This window comes from Myiozetetes cayanensis, unplaced genomic scaffold (genome assembly GCF_022539395.1).
Source record: "Myiozetetes cayanensis isolate MyiCay16 unplaced genomic scaffold, myiCay2020 scf895, whole genome shotgun sequence".
Lineage (NCBI taxonomy): Eukaryota > Metazoa > Chordata > Aves > Passeriformes > Tyrannidae > Myiozetetes > Myiozetetes cayanensis.
Genome location: NW_026088180.1, coordinates 500 through 17,720, shown reverse-complemented (window position 1 = coordinate 17,720; position 17,221 = coordinate 500). Strand labels below are relative to the sequence as shown.

The window sequence follows — 17,221 nt, the reverse complement described above, 5'->3', positions numbered from 1 at the left end:
AAAACAGGGACAGAGACAAGGCAGAGGTCTTTAACCTCTGTCTTCAACATGGATGATGGACCAAGGGGATATCAGTGCCCTGACCTGGACGACCATGACTTGCAGGAATGATCAACTCCTAGGCAACCCTGAAGCTGTGTGGGATCTACTGCTACAGCTGGATGCCTAAAATTCTTTGGTACCTGATGGGATTCATGCCAGAATTCTCAAAGACCTGCTGATGTCATCGCAAAACCTCTCTCAATTATTTTTGAATAGTCTTGGGAATCTGGAGAGGTCCCAGCTGACTGGAAGCTGGCTAATACTGTCCCAATTTTAAAGAAGGGCAAGAAGGAGGACCCCGGAAACTACAGGCCTGTCAGTCTCACTTCAGTGCTTGATAAAGTTATGGAGAAGATTGTTCCAGGATGTATTGAAAAGCACCTCAAAGACAACACAGTCATTGATCACAACCAGAACGGCTTCATGAGAGGAAAGTCCTGCTTATCAAACCTGATTCCCTTCTATGACAAGGTTCCCCACCTAGTTGATCAAGGGAAGGTCATTGACGTAATCTTTTTGGATTTCATTAAATCTTTTGATCCTGTCTATCCCAGGATCCTTCTGGACAAACTGTCCATCCCACAGCTGGATAAAGACATCAGGTGGTGTGTGAGCAATTGGCTCATGGGTCAAGTGCAGAAGGTAATAGTGAATGGGGTGACATCAGACTGGCGACCTGTCACTAGGTGGTGTTCTGCAGGGCTCCATCTTAGACCCATTGCTCTTCAACATCTTCATAAATGACTTGGATGCAGTGTCCTGGGGGGCATCAGGCACAGCATTGCCAGCTGGTTGAGGGAGGGGATTGTCCCTCTCTGCTCTGCACTGGGGCAGCCTCACCTTGAATATTGTGTGAAGTTTTGGGCACCACAATATAAGAAAGATATTAAGCCATTAGAGAGTGTCCAAAGGAGGGCAACGAAGATGGTGAAGGGCCTTGAGGGGAAGCTGTATGAGCAACAACTGAGGTCACTTGGTCTGTTCAACCTGAAGAAGAGGAGACTGAGGGGAGACCTCATTGCAGTCTACAACTTTCTCATGAGGGGAAGAGGAGGGGCAGTCAGAGATCTCTTCTCTGTGGGGACCAGTGAAAGAATCCGAGGGAATAGCCTGAAGTTATGTCAGGGGAGGTTTAGGTTGGATATTAGAAAAAGGTTCTTCCCCCAGAGGGTAATTGGGTACTGGAATAGGCTCCCTAGGAAAGTGGTCACAGCACCAAGCCTGACAGAGTTCAAGAAGCGTTTTGATCATACTCTCAGGCACATGGTGTGACTCTTGGAGATGGTCCTGTGCAGGGCTAAGGGTTGGGCTTGATGACCCTTGTGGGTTCCTTCCAACTTGGTATATTCTGCAGTGTAGGGGCAGATATTCTTCAGGAGTACAGGTAACTGACAGTTTATACCAACTGAGGGATGGTCTGTGAAATTTCATGAGGCATTGCGATCATGTCATAGTCTAAATATTATAGTTTATTTGGGGTCTTTGGCAGTATTTCAATGTTAAATGAATTCTTTATCTGAAGGCATTAGTATGATATCTCAGTGACTTGCAGTAATGCATGAACTGTCATTGAGTGGTCTGTATCATGTTCATCCTTTGCTCAAGGACCAAAACTGTACATGTAAGAGCATCTTGTTTGGGCAGATAGGCTTTGATTTCTGAAAGAGTTCAGTTCATGTTTATGGCTTAGTCTAAAGAAAGTTGTTTCCTATGCATGTGGACTTGCACCGTATGGTTTTACTGTGTATAAGAATTTTCCTCCTTATGCTGCTGTTTAGGTGGCTTTTTAGATATCCTGCTTCAGTTCAGGTTAGAGAAGACTAAGGATAAGGACTGAGACTGAATCTTGATTTGATATTCTGTGAGGAAACCATTTCAGATAGCTGAGTGGGATTAATGGCTTTAGAGTTGCCTCTGTTGCAGGAACAATGCTATGTTGTTCAGGACTAGCTGGAGGTTTTTCTAGACATTGCATCAAGATGCACAACACTTACTGTAGTCCATTCTAATTTAATTGTTCTATACAAAATATTGCACATGGGATAGGGGCTGTCTTCCTAACCATAGACATGATTGCTTTACTCATGGAGACTGAGTGTTGCATTCATCTGAAATGTTTCTGAATTACAGACTGAACTGTGATCAGTTTGTGGAAGAAGAGAAAACAGGTGTCTATCAGTAGGCATTTTTTAGATTTATGTTTTTTTCTCTGCCTGTAAACATGTCAGTCTTTAATTAAACCAAAGACAACTGTTTTCAGTGATATATTAGTCTCATCTAAGTACTGGTTCCATTTTGAGGGTAGCTGCTTGGATGACAGAGATGTAGTAGGCAGTGCAAAGTTCTACCTTATAGGCTGGTGAGTGAACCAAGTTGTCAGATCCATTCAACATTTATGTCCAGCAATAAGGTGAAAATGACTAAAAAGCTAACCCAACATTTATATATAGTGAAGGAATCAAGTGAAGAGTGTATGCTTTCCTATTGGTAATTATTACTGTGTCTTTACAGTAAGGACACTCAACAGTTTTAGCCCTTACTTTGGAATGTGTCACTGCTGTTAAGGGACTGAGCTTAACCATAAGCTTAATGGTTATGGTTATGCTTCTCTTCCAGATGTGTACTTGCAAGGCAGATTGAGGATAAAAGATTTTGTTAGTATCTAACAGGTAATGTCTTAGCCAAGTTCAGTGCTTACCCTTAACAGAGTAAAAACAAAAGTATGAAGAGAAGTGGTATGAGAGCAGCCCCAAGATGTTAAGTCAGTCCTTAAAAGAACACAGCAGTTGGCTTTTTTTATCCCCTATGACAAATTCTTATGCCAAGTAAGATTTCTTCCCCACTTACATAGGATGGAAAAATAAGAATTTCCCTAAGAATATTGGTGGTTTTAGACTCTTTTAAATAAGCTAATGAAAGAAAGAAAAAGTTATGGACATACATGCAAGTGCTTTTCATTTTCAAAATTAAACTTAAGAAATGGGTTGGACTTTCTTGGAGGTGGTCAGGTTATAAACATCAATATACACAGCTGCGTTGGGCAGGGCACATCTCCAAGATGAAGGACTACCACCTCCCTAAGATTGTGCTCTATGGCAAACTTGCCACTGGTTGCCGCAAGAGAGGAACCCCAAAGAGGAGATACAAGGACTCCCTGAAACAATATCTCAACCTTGGCCATATTGATCATCATTATTGGTCTACTCTGACCTCCAGTTGGGAGACATGGAAACACACTATAATGCTTCTGCTTCTTTTGAGAACACATGTAGAATCATTCTTGAGGAGAAAAGACAACGCAGAAAGAACCATGTCTTGCCGATACCACCTAAGGAGACTTTCCATTGTGCCTTCTGCAACCAGACTTGTCTATCTCGCATTGGCCTTTTTAGCCATCAGCGCACTTGCAGCAAGCGTGGGTAGAGTCCTTCTCAAATCTTCATTCATGAAGCCTAACCATGATGACAACTGTATAGAGTGGACAGTTATGCTACATACTTCAAAGAGGAGCATCGTTCCTTTTTCTTTCACCTCTTTTCCCCTCCATCTCCCATGCCTTCTTTCCTCTTCCTGTTTTGAAATTGAAATGAGATCTTAAACACACTGAGGTCTTGCCCTAGACTTAGCCTTTACCTACACTGCCTTTTCTGAGTGCATAGAGCCAGTTTTAAAAACCTGACACAGTCTTCCCTTTGTTAGACCCACTTTTATACATTGCTTTCACATAATTTTGCTTTCGTTTTTCCCCTCATTCTTCTTTTATGTTTATATGTTTTCTGTGTGTTCATTCAGAATCTTAGTTTCCTATGGTCGTGAAAAATACACTTAATGTTTGCTTTTCTTATAGTCTTAAAAAATTAATCAAGCAGTTAAACATAGTTTAGATTGGGAAGTTATGTTCCCATTACTGTTTTTTTATGATACTCTGTAAGGGTCTGTTGGCAGTAGTTCTAAATCTAGATATGTGATCTAAAATTATATATGCTAAGACTAATTTAGATCAAAGTTTTTATGAAATAAAGACTTCCCTGACTAAGAATAACCAGTTCTTTTTCAAGGGTAAGGCTGCAGCTAAAAACAGTTCTACAGTGTGCATCTTCCAACAGGTGTAGTCTTGGGAGTGCTTCAGATAATTTTCAAGATAAGACCTTAATAGTTATATGAATAATAACAGTGAGAGGTATAAATTTTATTTTATTGTGTTCAGTATATTTTTTCTGTTAAGATTTTATTGTTTAAATACTCATGTATAAATATTTGGCAACTTTTCCACATTTGCTCTGCCTCCATATGAATAACTATTCACAATTTCAACAGAATGTTTTTCTCCAAATTTATTAGAAAAACAATGAGTAATTTTTAGCAATGTTCCTCCCTTGCCCTTGGGAGACCTCCTAGTTGTTTAGAGGCAGACCAGTACACTGGACATGCTTCCAAACCTATATGACTCTTCTTAGTTCAACTGCCCTGGGTCAGCACCCCATCTTTATCTATCAGACAGTCATGGGTAATAGAACTCCTTATAAAATTAGAATGGTGTCCATATGAAAAAGCAATACTGTTTTGTTAATACTACACTTGTGAGGAGATAAATTTCATACCTCTATCTTGAAGAAATATTTAAGAAGCAGAAATACAATTTCTAGTTAGTAACATGGAATATTTCCTCTTTTCTTTCACCCTTAGGATTTGCATTTATACAACACCCAAGTTTAATGTTCGAACAGGAAGTGAAGACTCTGTACAACAGCATTCTTTCAGATAAGAACTGTTCAGTAAACTTAAAAATTCAGGTGTTAAAAAACCTCCAGACCTACTTGCAGGAGGAGGATACACGTATGCAGCAAGCAGACAGAGATTGTAAGTGTTGAGTTCTTCTGTGCTGAGGCATGCAAAACCTAAATTTTACAATTACTATATACATGAACTGAGTCACTTGAGATTGTTATCTAATTAATTAATATTGTATGCAAGATATCTTAGTTTAATTTTCAAAAATTCATTGTGTGCATAGGTATATTGAGAATTGTAGCTTATTATTTACCTTCAGGATGTATAAATCCTGAAAGCAATCCAGAATGCATAATTGATGTAATGATGGTAGTAATACTTTTTATCAAAATCTTCTGTAAGGTTAATTTGCAGATAAAATATAAGAAATTTTTAAAATTAAAACCTTTATTGAGGAACAAGTCTTCAAAGTCATGTGTCTTTAGTTTTTTTAAGTATATTTGCCATCAGACTGTTCTATGTTTCATGAGATCGTAAACCCATTCTAAGACAACTGAAATGTCTATGTATTGTAAAGCTTAAAGATCAGCATGCATCAAGTAATAGTAAAGTAAATGACTATACTGTTGTGTGTGCTATTGCTTTTTTTCCTTTTTACAGGGAAAAAAGTAGCAAAGCAGGAAGACCTGAAGGAAATGGGTGATATTTCCTCAGGGATGAGTAGTTCCATCATGCAGCTATATCTCAAACAGGTCCTTGAGGCTTTCTTTCATACCCAGTCCAGTGTACGCCACTTTGCTCTAAATGTCATTGCACTGACATTAAACCAGGGTCTCATCCATCCTGTTCAGGTATGGTAAGTTTTTATGATGGGGATTTTTGTTATTCGGGTTTCAGAGGTTTTTACACTTGCTAGATACGTTTCTAGTTTTTCTCTTGCAGTTACGTTACAGTAATCTCTTATTGTAGCAAGGGGCCTTTACAGAAAGCATATTTTGAAATTTAGATTCCAAATGCTGTATTTTCTTCTCTTTGTAATCAAGATCTAAAAGCCCAGCCAGTGCCTAAAAAGCACTTAAAAATGTACTGTGGAGCATATTTCTGTTATAAATTTCAGGTGCATGCCAAGCTGTTTTCCTTATTTAATTCTTTACCCTGAAAACTGTGGCAACTTGCCTCCACCTCAATCCCCCCGTGTCCTCCAAACACTATGGAATTACAGAGTCAATGTCAGAACTTCAGTTATCATCTCCATTATTCTTTGCTTACATAATATTTTTGTAATTATTTGTTTATAACACAGCCTTTGTGCATGTTCAGTCATAATTGGTAGTGTGGTTTTTTTTTTTAAAGGCATTTTTTGTAGTGTAAATTGACCTTAGAGTTTGAGAGAAATGGAAATACTACCTGAAACCTCACACAACTTTTATAATTTAAAATGACTCAGAGTCTTAGTGGACATCAGTGACCAGTGGTGTCCCTCAGGGGTCCCTATTGGGACCAGTGTTATTTAATAGCACCATTAATGACATAGATGAAGGGATCGAGTGCAGCCTCAGCAATTTTGCAGATGACACCAAGCTGAGTGGTGTGGTTGACACTCCTGAAGGATGGGATGCCATCCAGAGGGACCTGGACAAGCTCAAGAAGTGACCCGATAGAAATCTTATGAGATTTAACAAGACCAAGTTCAAGGTGCTGCACCTGGGTCAGGGCAACCCCTAGTATCAATCCAGGCTAGGGGATGAACAGATTGAGAGCAGCCCTGGGGAGAAGGACTTGGGAGTGCTGCTGGATGAGAGGCTGGACATGAACCATGGGACTTTTTACAAGAGCATGTAGTGAAAGGACGAAGGGGGATGGATTCAAACTGAAAGAGAGCAAGTTTAGATTAGATATTAGGAACAAATTCTTCCCTCTGAGGGTGGTGAGGCCCTGGCACAGGTTGTCCAGAGAATCTGTGGCTGCTCCATCCCTGCAAGTGTCCAAGGCCGGGTTGGATGGGGCTTGGAGCAACCTAGTTTAGTGGAAGGTGTCCCTGCTCATGGCAGGGTGGTTGAAACTAGATGGTCTTTAAGGTCCCATCCAACTCGAACCATTATATGATAATGCTGGTCTTTTGTGTATTTTGTCCTATTTGCTTGAAAAAAGTAATCAGGTAGTAAGTTGCATAAAGTTTCTTATTCTAGTTTCTGCAGTAGTCAGAATATAACATGAATAACACTAATAGAAGAACAAAGAGTGAGAAAGAAGAGGTACAATTACTCTGAATAATCATTTCATTTGGGTTTTTTTCAAGTGTGTGCCATACTTAATTGCTATGGGCACAGATCCAGAGCCCTCTATGCGAAACAAAGCCGACCAGCAATTGGTGGAAATAGACAAAAAATATGCTGGGTTCATTCACGTAAGTAATTCTAATTTATCATTTTACAAAATACTGTTACATTCTTTGGTGACAACACTCGAATAGGCCTCAGCTGCAGAAAAATAATATAAATAACAAATAAACAATGACAATAACTATAAGCAGTTGTAAAGAAGATCCCAACTCTTTCCCCTGTTCGGAGATTTCTGTTCTTAGAAATAGAAAGAATATAATCATTTGAAGCATCTCTTCCAGTCTAAAAATTCCTTTAATTTATAATTCACAGTAGTGTTTTCCTCACTGAATAGTATGTTAAGAGCATTTATTTGATAAGAAGTAAGGACAACTGTTTCATAATGTTTAGCAATGATTTTCCTGTATTGGTAGAGAGCATTTGTAAATGTAGAGGTCTTTAGTGTATATGTATTAGAATGTTAAGGCATCAATGCTTTATAAATTGTAATCTAAGCAGAAGGAGCATAGAAAGGTGTTAAGAACTGAGGGATCTTGCTGAAAGAAAAATCTGAGGGCTAAGTGAGGACTTGTGGAGTTGTGGCATAGTGCCAATTGTTCTGTAAAGATCTGAAATTCAACTGCAGCACCCCTTCCTTATTTCAGAAGGCCCCAGTCTTGGTTCAGTGTGAAAACTACATTGTGGGGCTTTCCAAATCTGATTGCATTCCACTGAAACCGGAGCATTGCAATGTTCATGGCATCCAAATAGATACCTAATTCAGTAGGTGAAGACTAGCAGATGAAATTTGCTATGTAGGCAGCTAGGATTTAAGACAATGTATAGATGAAAAGACAACTATGCTGAACAGAAGCAGAAATTGTATGAGGAGAGTTGGATATACAGCCTAGATAGAGATTGTTCTGAAACTAGACCAGGAGCCTTGAAGTAAGTAAAATCAGCTGGAAATTACAGGATATATGTTAAAAAAACTCATTTTCTGTTTGTCAGTCCTATTGTACCAATATGGACTCAGTTGTTGGCTTCACTACAAGCGACATGAAGCATACACATTTGGTAAAATTTTCTGTTAATGTATGAATACATTTCAGTATTTCAGCGGCGTTGTATGCAATGGAGGGACTGGAATGTATGGAGCTTACAGTTGGGAATGGCATGGCTGAAAGCCTCTGGGTAAGGATTAAGGGACAAACAAATAATGCAGATGTCACCATGGGAGTCTGCTATCGACCTCCCAGCCAGAACAATGACACCAATGAATTATTCTTTGAGGAAGTAAGGGACACTTCCAAATCAACCGCCCTTGTCCTTACGGGGGACTTCAACTTGCTGGATGTTAACTGGGAATGCCACACAGCTGGCACAAACAGGTCCAGAAGACTGCTAAAACACCAGGGTGATAACTTCATGGTACAGGTAATAAGGAAGCCAACTAGGAAAGGTGCCCTCCTTAATTTGTTGCTTATTAACAGAAAGGGTCTCATGAATAAAATGGGGATTGGAGGACATCTTGGCCACAGAGACTGCAAAGTGATTGAGTTTAAAATCTCTGTTGGCAGGAGGAAAAGTGCCAGCAACCCTGGATATGAGGAGACCAGACTTTAGGTTGCTCAGGGAACTAGTGAGTGAGGTCCCCTGGGAAAAACTTTTGAAGGTACTGGAGTCCATCAGTGCTGGTCACTTTTTAAGCACCACCTCCTAAGAGCACAGGAGCAGCACTTCCTAAATGTCAGAAGTCAAGCAGGCAAGGCAGAAGGCCAACTTGGCTGAACCAAGCCTGACAGAGTTCAAGAAGCATTTGGACAATACTCTCAGGCACATGGTGTGACTCTTGGGGATGATCCTGTGCAGGGCTAAGAGTTGGACATGATGATCCTTGTGGGTCCCTTCCAACTTGGCATATTCTATGATTATATGATTCTTTTGGACTTAAGGCAAAAAAGGAAGGTGTATGGCCAGTGGAAGCAAGGTCAGGTGACATGGGAAGAATACAGAGATGCTGCTACTCACTGTAGGGAGGAAATTTGTGCAGCCAAAGCTCAATTTGAGTTGGAGCTGGGCAGTTGTGCTGGTTTGGCTGGGGTAGAGTTAATTTCCTTCCCAGTGGCTGGTGTGGGGCGTTGTTTGGATTTGTGCTGAACACAGGGTTGATTATAATATAGAGATGTTTTTGTTATTGCTCAGCAGGGCTTACACAGAGCCAAGGTCTTTTCTGCTCCTCATACGGCCCTGCAGGGGAGGGGGCTGGGGGCACATGGGAGGTTGGGAGGGGAGACATCCAGGACAGGTGACCCCCAGCTGATCCAAGGGATATTCCAGACCATATGACAGATCATATGCGGCTGCATGATGCTTAGTTTCAAGCAGTGCTTAAACCCACTACTGTGGGGGGCCATAAAAAGAGCTTCTTTAAATGTCAGTAGCAAAAGGCAGTGCAGAAATAACATGTACCTGTTCATGGATGGTCATCTCACAAACAGGGACAGAGACAAGGCAGAGGTCTTTAATGCTTTCTTTGCTTTTGTCTTCAACACCAATGACAGGCTAAGGGGGTCCCCTCTGAGTTGGAGGACCATGGCTGGGACAATGATAAACTCCCAGTCGCCCTAGAACTTCTGCAAGATCTGATGCTCCAGCTGGATCCCTATAGGTCTATGGGGCCTGATGGGATTCATGCCAGAATTCTCAAAGACCTACTGATGTCATCGCAAAACCCCTCTCAATTATTTTTGAATAGTCTTGGGAATCTGGAGAGGTCCCAGCTGACTGGAAGCTGGCTAATGCTGTCCCAATTTTAAAGAAGGGCAAGAAGGAGGACCCCGGAAACTACAGGCCTGTCAGTCTCACTTCAGTGCCTGATAAAGTTATGGAGAAGATTGTTCCGGGATGTATTGAAAAGCACCTCAAAGACAACACAGTCATTGATCACAACCAGAACGGCTTCATGAGAGGAAAGTCCTGCTTATCAAACCTGATTCCCTTCTATGACAAGGTTCCCCACCTAGTTGATCAAGGGAAGGTCATTGACGTAATCTTTTTGGATTTCATTAAATCTTTTGATCCTGTCTATCCCAGGATCCTTCTGGACAAACTGTCCATCCCACAGCTGGATAAAGACATCAGGTGGTGTGTGAGCAATTGGCTCATGGGTCAAGTGCAGAAGGTAATAGTGAATGGGGTGACATCAGACTGGCGACCTGTCACTAGGTGGTGTTCTGCAGGGCTCCATCTTAGGCCCATTGCTCTTCAACATCTTCATAAATGACTTGGATGCATGACTGAAAGGCACATTAAGTAAATTTGGCAACGACACTAAATTGGGAGGAGGTGTCGACCCCCTCAAGAGCAGAGAGGCCCTGCAGAGAGACCTTGACAAATTAGAGGGCTAGCCAATCACCAACCATATGAAGTTCAACAAGGGAAAGTGTCAGATTCTGTACCTATGATGGAGCAACCGTGGATGTTCGTACAGACTGGGAAATGAGATGGTGGAAAACAGTGCCGGGAAAGGGACCTGGGGGTCCTGTTTGACAGCAAGTTGAATATGAGTCAGCAGTGCCCTGGCAGCCAGGAGGGCCAACAGTGTCCTGGGGGGCATCAGGCACAGCATTGCCAGCTGGTTGAGGGAGGGGATTGTCCCTCTCTGCTCTGCACTGGGGCAGCCTCACCTTGAATATTGTGTGAAGTTTTGGGCACCACAATATAAGAAAGATATTAAGCCATTAGAGAGTGTCCAAAGGAGGGCAACGAAGATGGTGAAGGGCCTTGAGGGGAAGCTGTATGAGCAACAACTGAGGTCACTTGGTCTGTTCAACCTGAAGAAGAGGAGACTGAGGGGAGACCTCATTGCAGTCTACAACTTTCTCATGAGGGGAAGAGGAGGGGCAGTCAGAGATCTCTTCTCTGTGGGGACCAGTGAAAGAATCCGAGGGAATAGCCTGAAGTTATGTCAGGGGAGGTTTAGGTTGGATATTAGAAAAAGGTTCTTCCCCCAGAGGGTAATTGGGTACTGGAATAGGCTCCCTAGGAAAGTGGTCACAGCACCAAGCCTGACAGAGTTCAAGAAGCGTTTTGATCATACTCTCAGGCACATGGTGTGACTCTTGGAGATGGTCCTGTGCAGGGCCAGGAGTTTGACTTGATGATCCTTGTGGATCCCTTCTAACTGATTAATCTATGATTCAGTATTCTTGAAAATTGTTTAAATTGCTGTGCCTGGCTGTAGCGGGGAAACAGATTAGCTATATGTTTCTAACATAGAAGTTATGGTGACAGTAGTTTGCAAGAGATTTTGATCTCTGCCACAAATTCTGTTTTAATCTCCTTGCTAACTCAAAAGGTAGTAGTGCACCTCAGTGCATGTTTGAAAGTTAAACTTCAGATGAGCAACTACTTAAAAGGAAATAAGATTAAAAAATCGCTCAAATTTTCTGTTGACAAGCATTTTTTTAATTTTCCACTTTCAGTTTTACTGCTTGAAAGCAATGATTTAAATAAATATATATTTTTCCATTTCAGATGAAAGCAGTGGCTGGTATGAAGATGTCTTACCAGGTACAACAGGCAATCAATACCTGCCCAAAGGATCCTGTAAGAGGTTTTAGACATGATGAGTCATCCAGTGCATTGTGTTCACACCTATACTCCATGATTCGAGGGAACCGTCAACACAGACGAGCATTTCTAATTTCTTTGCTCAACCTCTTTGATGATACTGCAGTAAGCATCACATTTCCTTCACTTATAAAGAATATAAAACATACAATTATATTTTGCAATATATTTTTATGACATAATTATTGATAACTTTGTTTCTCTAAGGTACTTTGTTTTGCTTTATTATATAAGGTATTTACCTAATAGAATGCATTAGTCACTTTTGCATCATTCGATACCTTTCTGTACTCGGTTTGGGGTTTTAGACTAAATTTTGCATATATAAATGTTGCTTAAATGTAGAATAAAATTTGTGATGCTTTTTTTTAATTTTAGACTGTTAGGAACACAGGTTAAGTGTATAAATCTATGATATTTTTATGTATATTTGTATGTACTTTTTTTTAACTTCCAGAAAACAGAGGTGAATATGCTCTTGTACATAGCAGACAATCTAGCCTGTTTTCCTTATCAAACACAGGAAGAGCCACTGTTTATAATGCATCATATAGACATTACACTATCAGTTTCTGGTAGTAACCTACTACAGTCATTTAAAGAGGTATGTGCATTTATATTTATTTATTATGGTGACAGCATAAGCTTCTATATATTTTGGTCAATTTTTCAGGGAATACAGTACCATTATTATGATATGGACCAGTAGATGTTAATTTGGTAGTTTAAAAACAAACAACCCTTTCAGTTCTGACCTATATCTGGTAGACACTAATTAAAAACTTTCCTTACATTGCAGCTTATGTTATTAAAAAAGAATTATTAATATTAATATTAAATCTATATAATTCCCTAATATTGCTGAATTAATTGGAATTAATATTAATTGCATTTATAATTTTAATTTAAAAATCCAATTTGTTTTCTGTTTTGTTGTCAAGTATCTGATAGCAGTTGCATGTGTGTCACCTGGGAGACTTTAAATACATTATTTATTGCAAGAAAAGAGTGCACAATTTGTCTTTTATTAAGGTAGCATATAAGAACCCAAATAATGGTATAGTATCTGTTGCTATGGTAATACACAATCCTGTAAGAAAAAGGTCTTTGTTTCTTGTACTGTGTGTAGTTATGGGCTCCTCAGTATAAGAGAAACATGGAGCTCCTGGAGTGAGTCCAGTGGAGGGTTACAAAGATGATTAGGGGACTAAATCATCTCTCTTATGAGGAAAGGCTGAGGGAGCTGGGTCTGTTCAGGGGAGGGGAGAGAGAGGGGAGGAGGAGGGGAGGGGGAGGAGGGAGGGGAGGGGAGGAGAGGAGAGGGGAGGAGAGGAGAGGAGAGGAGAGGAGAGAGAGGAGAGGAGAGGAGAGGAGGGGAGGAGGGGAGGGGAGGGAGGAGGGGAGGGGAGGGAGAGGGAGGGGAGGGGAGGATCAATTTTTCAGGGAACTTAAGTTATAATTCAGCATCTTTTTGTCATAAATACTTTTAATCTTTGAATATCAAGTTATGAATTAATAACATTGTTCAGGGAATTCTTCCTAATTTAAGTCAATAAGGATTTTTGGAAAGATTTTTTAGAAATGTACATGATGCTACTTACACTAATTTTGGAATGTGTGCTAATTTCCCTGTCTCGCAGTCTATGGTGAAAGACAAAAAGAAGGAAAGAAAGCCTTCATCAGACGAGGAGACTGAGAGTGACAGTAACAGTGGTAGTGAAAGTGAGGAGGAAGCTTCTAAGCCTCGGAGGTTACGGAAACGAGTAAACTCTGATTCAGATTCTGATGAAGAAAATGATATAAATGCTGTGATGAAATGTTTACCAGAAAATTCAGCTCCATTAATTGAATTTGCAAATGTTTCTCAAGGCATATTATTACTTTTGATGCTGAAACAGCATTTAAAGAACCTCTGTGGATTCTCTGATAGGTAAGGATAATAGGTCATCTTGTAAGGATTACATTTGGAATTTGGGGGGGGCTTAGTTGATTGTTAATAATTATTTCAGCAATAGATTTGTATAAGAGAAAAACAAATATAGGTTGAATGTAATGAAACTTTGGCTTAGAAAAAGCAATGATTTCATTTCTTACCAGGATGTCTATTGTATACAGAATGGTTAAAATATAACTACTTATATTGAAGATTTTTAAAAGCTTTTCCTTGAAATTGTTTCAGACTTTCCTTAAAAGCTCTTCCCTTTTGTTTTCTTTAAACAGTAAAATTCAGAAATATTCTCCGTCTGAATCTGCGAAAGTTTACGATAAAGCAATAAACAGGAAGACAGGAGTGTATTTCCATCCAAAACAAACTCTGGATTTTCTGCGGAGTGATATGGCTAATTCCAAGATCACTGAAGAAGTGAAGAGGAGTATAGTAAAACAGTACTTAGATGTAAGTAAAGTTGCTTTGCAGAAAATCTGAAATTCTTTCTAATTAGGTAACACAGTATAAACTTGAAAGTAGATGCTGATGTATTGGATGAACATTTCAAACTGTTAAGTTTCTGGTAATCTTATGTGATATACTGATAACTCACAATTTCCTTTCTGGATGTTTAGCAGGATTATCTTTCAAAGTATTCTAATAAATTTAAACACAATAAAAATTAATTTCAACTGAAATATATTCATCTTTCCAGAGTATTTTCTAATTTCTTGTATCCATCTTGTATACCTCTACCATATAACTTGTTTCCTTTATCCGTGTTTCCATCATAAGAACAGAGACTAGATTTAGTGTATTTACTCTTTTTTTTTCCCCAATTCTTTAAAATATTAATTACAGAAAGCTTGCATTTCTGGAAACACAGGAAGAAAGCTTTTACATATCTACTAGAAAATGAAAGTAAAATGTTTGTAGAACAAAAGCTGTTGAAGTTTGAAGTTGTCTGCCATTTGTTTTACACTGTTTCTTTACCTTTTCATTTGCTTTTTATTTAGTGTAGTGTGATATGAATGTCTGTTTTTAAAGTTTGAATGTAGACTGATCTGTTCTTGGGGGTTTATTTAATAGTTCAAGCTCCTTATGGAACACCTGGATCCCGATGAAGAGGAAGAAGATGGAGAGGTGTCAGCTAGCACAAATGCTCGTAACAAAGCAATTACCTCGCTTCTTGGAGGAGGCAGCCCTAAAAACAATGCAGCTGAGACAGAGGATGATGAAAGTGATGGGGAGGATAGAGGAGGAGGCACTTCAGGGGTGAGACGGAGGAGGAGTCAACGTATTTCGCAGCGTATTACGTAAAATTATTTTTATGTGCTTATAAATGTCAGTCTATTATATTAAATGTACAACAAGTAATGTAATCCACATGAAAGCATTTTGTAGATAGAGATTCTCTACTTAACCATTTATACAACTTTTGTAGAAAGTTTAACAGAAAAGACAATAAAAAAACAAACTAGAAAATGAGATTTATCCCATATAAAAATTTATTAATTTTCCTTTGGAATGTACTGTGTGTTATCCTTTTTATTGTTGCCAAGTTTTTATGTAGCTTTATGATTCGTGTGTATATATAATTTTATATATCAATAAGAGATAAAGACACGGGTACAAATTAAGAGTATGTGATTTTACAAGAATATGTTAACCCCTTGGCGCTGGCGGTCACGGTGCGTCTCATTGCCGGCAGTGGAATGTGTGCTGGGAAATCCCAACTCCCGGCGTCAAGGGATTAAAAGCAATAAAAGCAATAATTTCACTAAAGTTCTTTTGTGTAACACTTGGTCTTTTTTCCCCCCCAATGTTTTAGTCATTGAGAAGGTCAAAACGAAATTCAGACTCTACAGAGTTGGCAGCACAGATGAATGAAAGTGTTGATGTCATGGATGTCATCGCTATTTGCTGTCCAAAGTACAAAGACCGACCACAAATTGCAAGAGTAGTACAGAAAACCAGCAATGGCTTCAGTGTTCAGTGGATGGCAGGCTCCTACAGTGGCTCCTGGACTGAGGCTAAGCGCCGTGATGGCCGCAAACTGGTGCCTTGGGTAGACACTATTAAAGAGTCAGACATTATTTACAAAAAAATTGCTCTAACGAGTGCTAATAAGCTGACTAATAAAGTTGTTCAGAATTTACGATTGCTGTATGCTGCCAAGGATGGAACTTCCAGCTAATGAATTTGTTTGTGCAGCCAAATTTACAGGAATTGAAATAACAGAAAAACTTGAAATATCAACTTTCTGGCAAAAAAAAAAAAAAAATCAGTTAAATGAAGAGTAAGAATGGAACCTGGGATGCAGGAAAAAAAAGAAGGAAATGTTTGGTAAACATTTATGTGGGAGCTTCCTTCGCTGTTGTGCAGCAGAAACTTCTCAGTTCATTTTTACTCCCACTGTATTATAGTTTAAAAATTTGTTTATATCTTGAAAAAAACCTTTCTGTTAAAAAAATAAACACGTGAATGTTGGAAATTAGTCTGTTAATGTTCTTAATAAAGTGTTCTTGGAGTTTAACCTAGCAGCGGATGGCTTTCTTTAGTGTAGCCAGTTTCCAGGGAAGCACCGATTTTACAGGTTGTAAAATGGCAGAATCTCCTGGATATATATTTTTTTTCTGTTGAAGAAAAAAAAACAAGAAAGAAAAAAACCGCATGCAGTATCTATGACCTATCTGCAGGAGGAGTTTTTGTAAATGTAGATTTTGATGTATTAGGTCACCCTGAAATAATACAAGAAAAGGGATCCCCAGCAAATCTGGTGGAATGAATACTGCAATAAATTTTTTTACTTCTCTTTGTTACTTGTCTGTTTCCATTTGAATTTCTTATTGTAAAGATCTGTTTAAAACCATTTATATTATTTTGCAGTCTTTTATGTAAAATTTACAACATTAGTGGTTTTCAAAACAAGACATAAAATATTGTTTATACCTTTTTTATAGGCTGACTTCTGAATAATTTGTGTCTTTTTATTTTTATCCCTTATAGGGTGTAAACACAAGTTAACTCCAGGGGTTTATTGTATCCTGCAGTATTTAGTATTAACTATATGATTTAGCACTATGCCAAACACATTTTCAAGAGTACATTTTGATATAAAAAGAAAATATAGTTTATTCCTTGTATGCTTCAATTTCTTTCTAATACTGTCCTAATGGTAATTTGTGACAGTTTAAATTTGGGGAAAACTGAATGAATATTTTGTTTGGGCTAACTGCTCATGTATGAATTTCTCTGGGTTAATATAGAGAGGCTTGTGTCAGGAGGAGATAGCTACCAGTATCTGAGGAGTGAATGGGTATGAGTCTGGACAATTACGCTACATTCCTTCCCAAATTTTTTTTTTTAAGTGCTTGCATATTAACCTATTTTTTTTACTAATTGAAAGATGTTTTCACATTTTCTAAATTGAAAAAGAGCTATTGAAATCTTTCAGAAGCATTTGTTTTGACTATGTTGCCACAAGCCTTTCATAACCAATTTGCCTTTCCAGAGAGTAACAAAAGCAGCAGATTTGCAAACTGAAAAAAACCTAAAACAACTG

At 39.0% G+C, this 17,221-nt stretch overlaps 1 protein-coding gene across 1 annotated transcript; it reads left to right on the top strand.

Moving 5' to 3' along the window:
* The first annotated feature begins 4,709 nt into the window (after positions 1-4,709).
* Positions 4,710-16,478, top strand: LOC126652491 (nipped-B-like protein). Its single transcript, XM_050339245.1, has 9 exons — positions 4,710-4,902; positions 5,434-5,624; positions 7,073-7,180; positions 11,634-11,834; positions 12,187-12,333; positions 13,370-13,659; positions 13,950-14,124; positions 14,746-14,931; positions 15,488-16,478. The coding sequence occupies exons 1-9, from the start codon at positions 4,758-4,760 to the stop codon at positions 15,851-15,853; spliced, it is 1,809 nt and encodes a 602-aa protein (XP_050195202.1). The 5' UTR covers positions 4,710-4,757; the 3' UTR covers positions 15,854-16,478.
* The last annotated feature ends 743 nt before the right edge of the window (positions 16,479-17,221 follow it).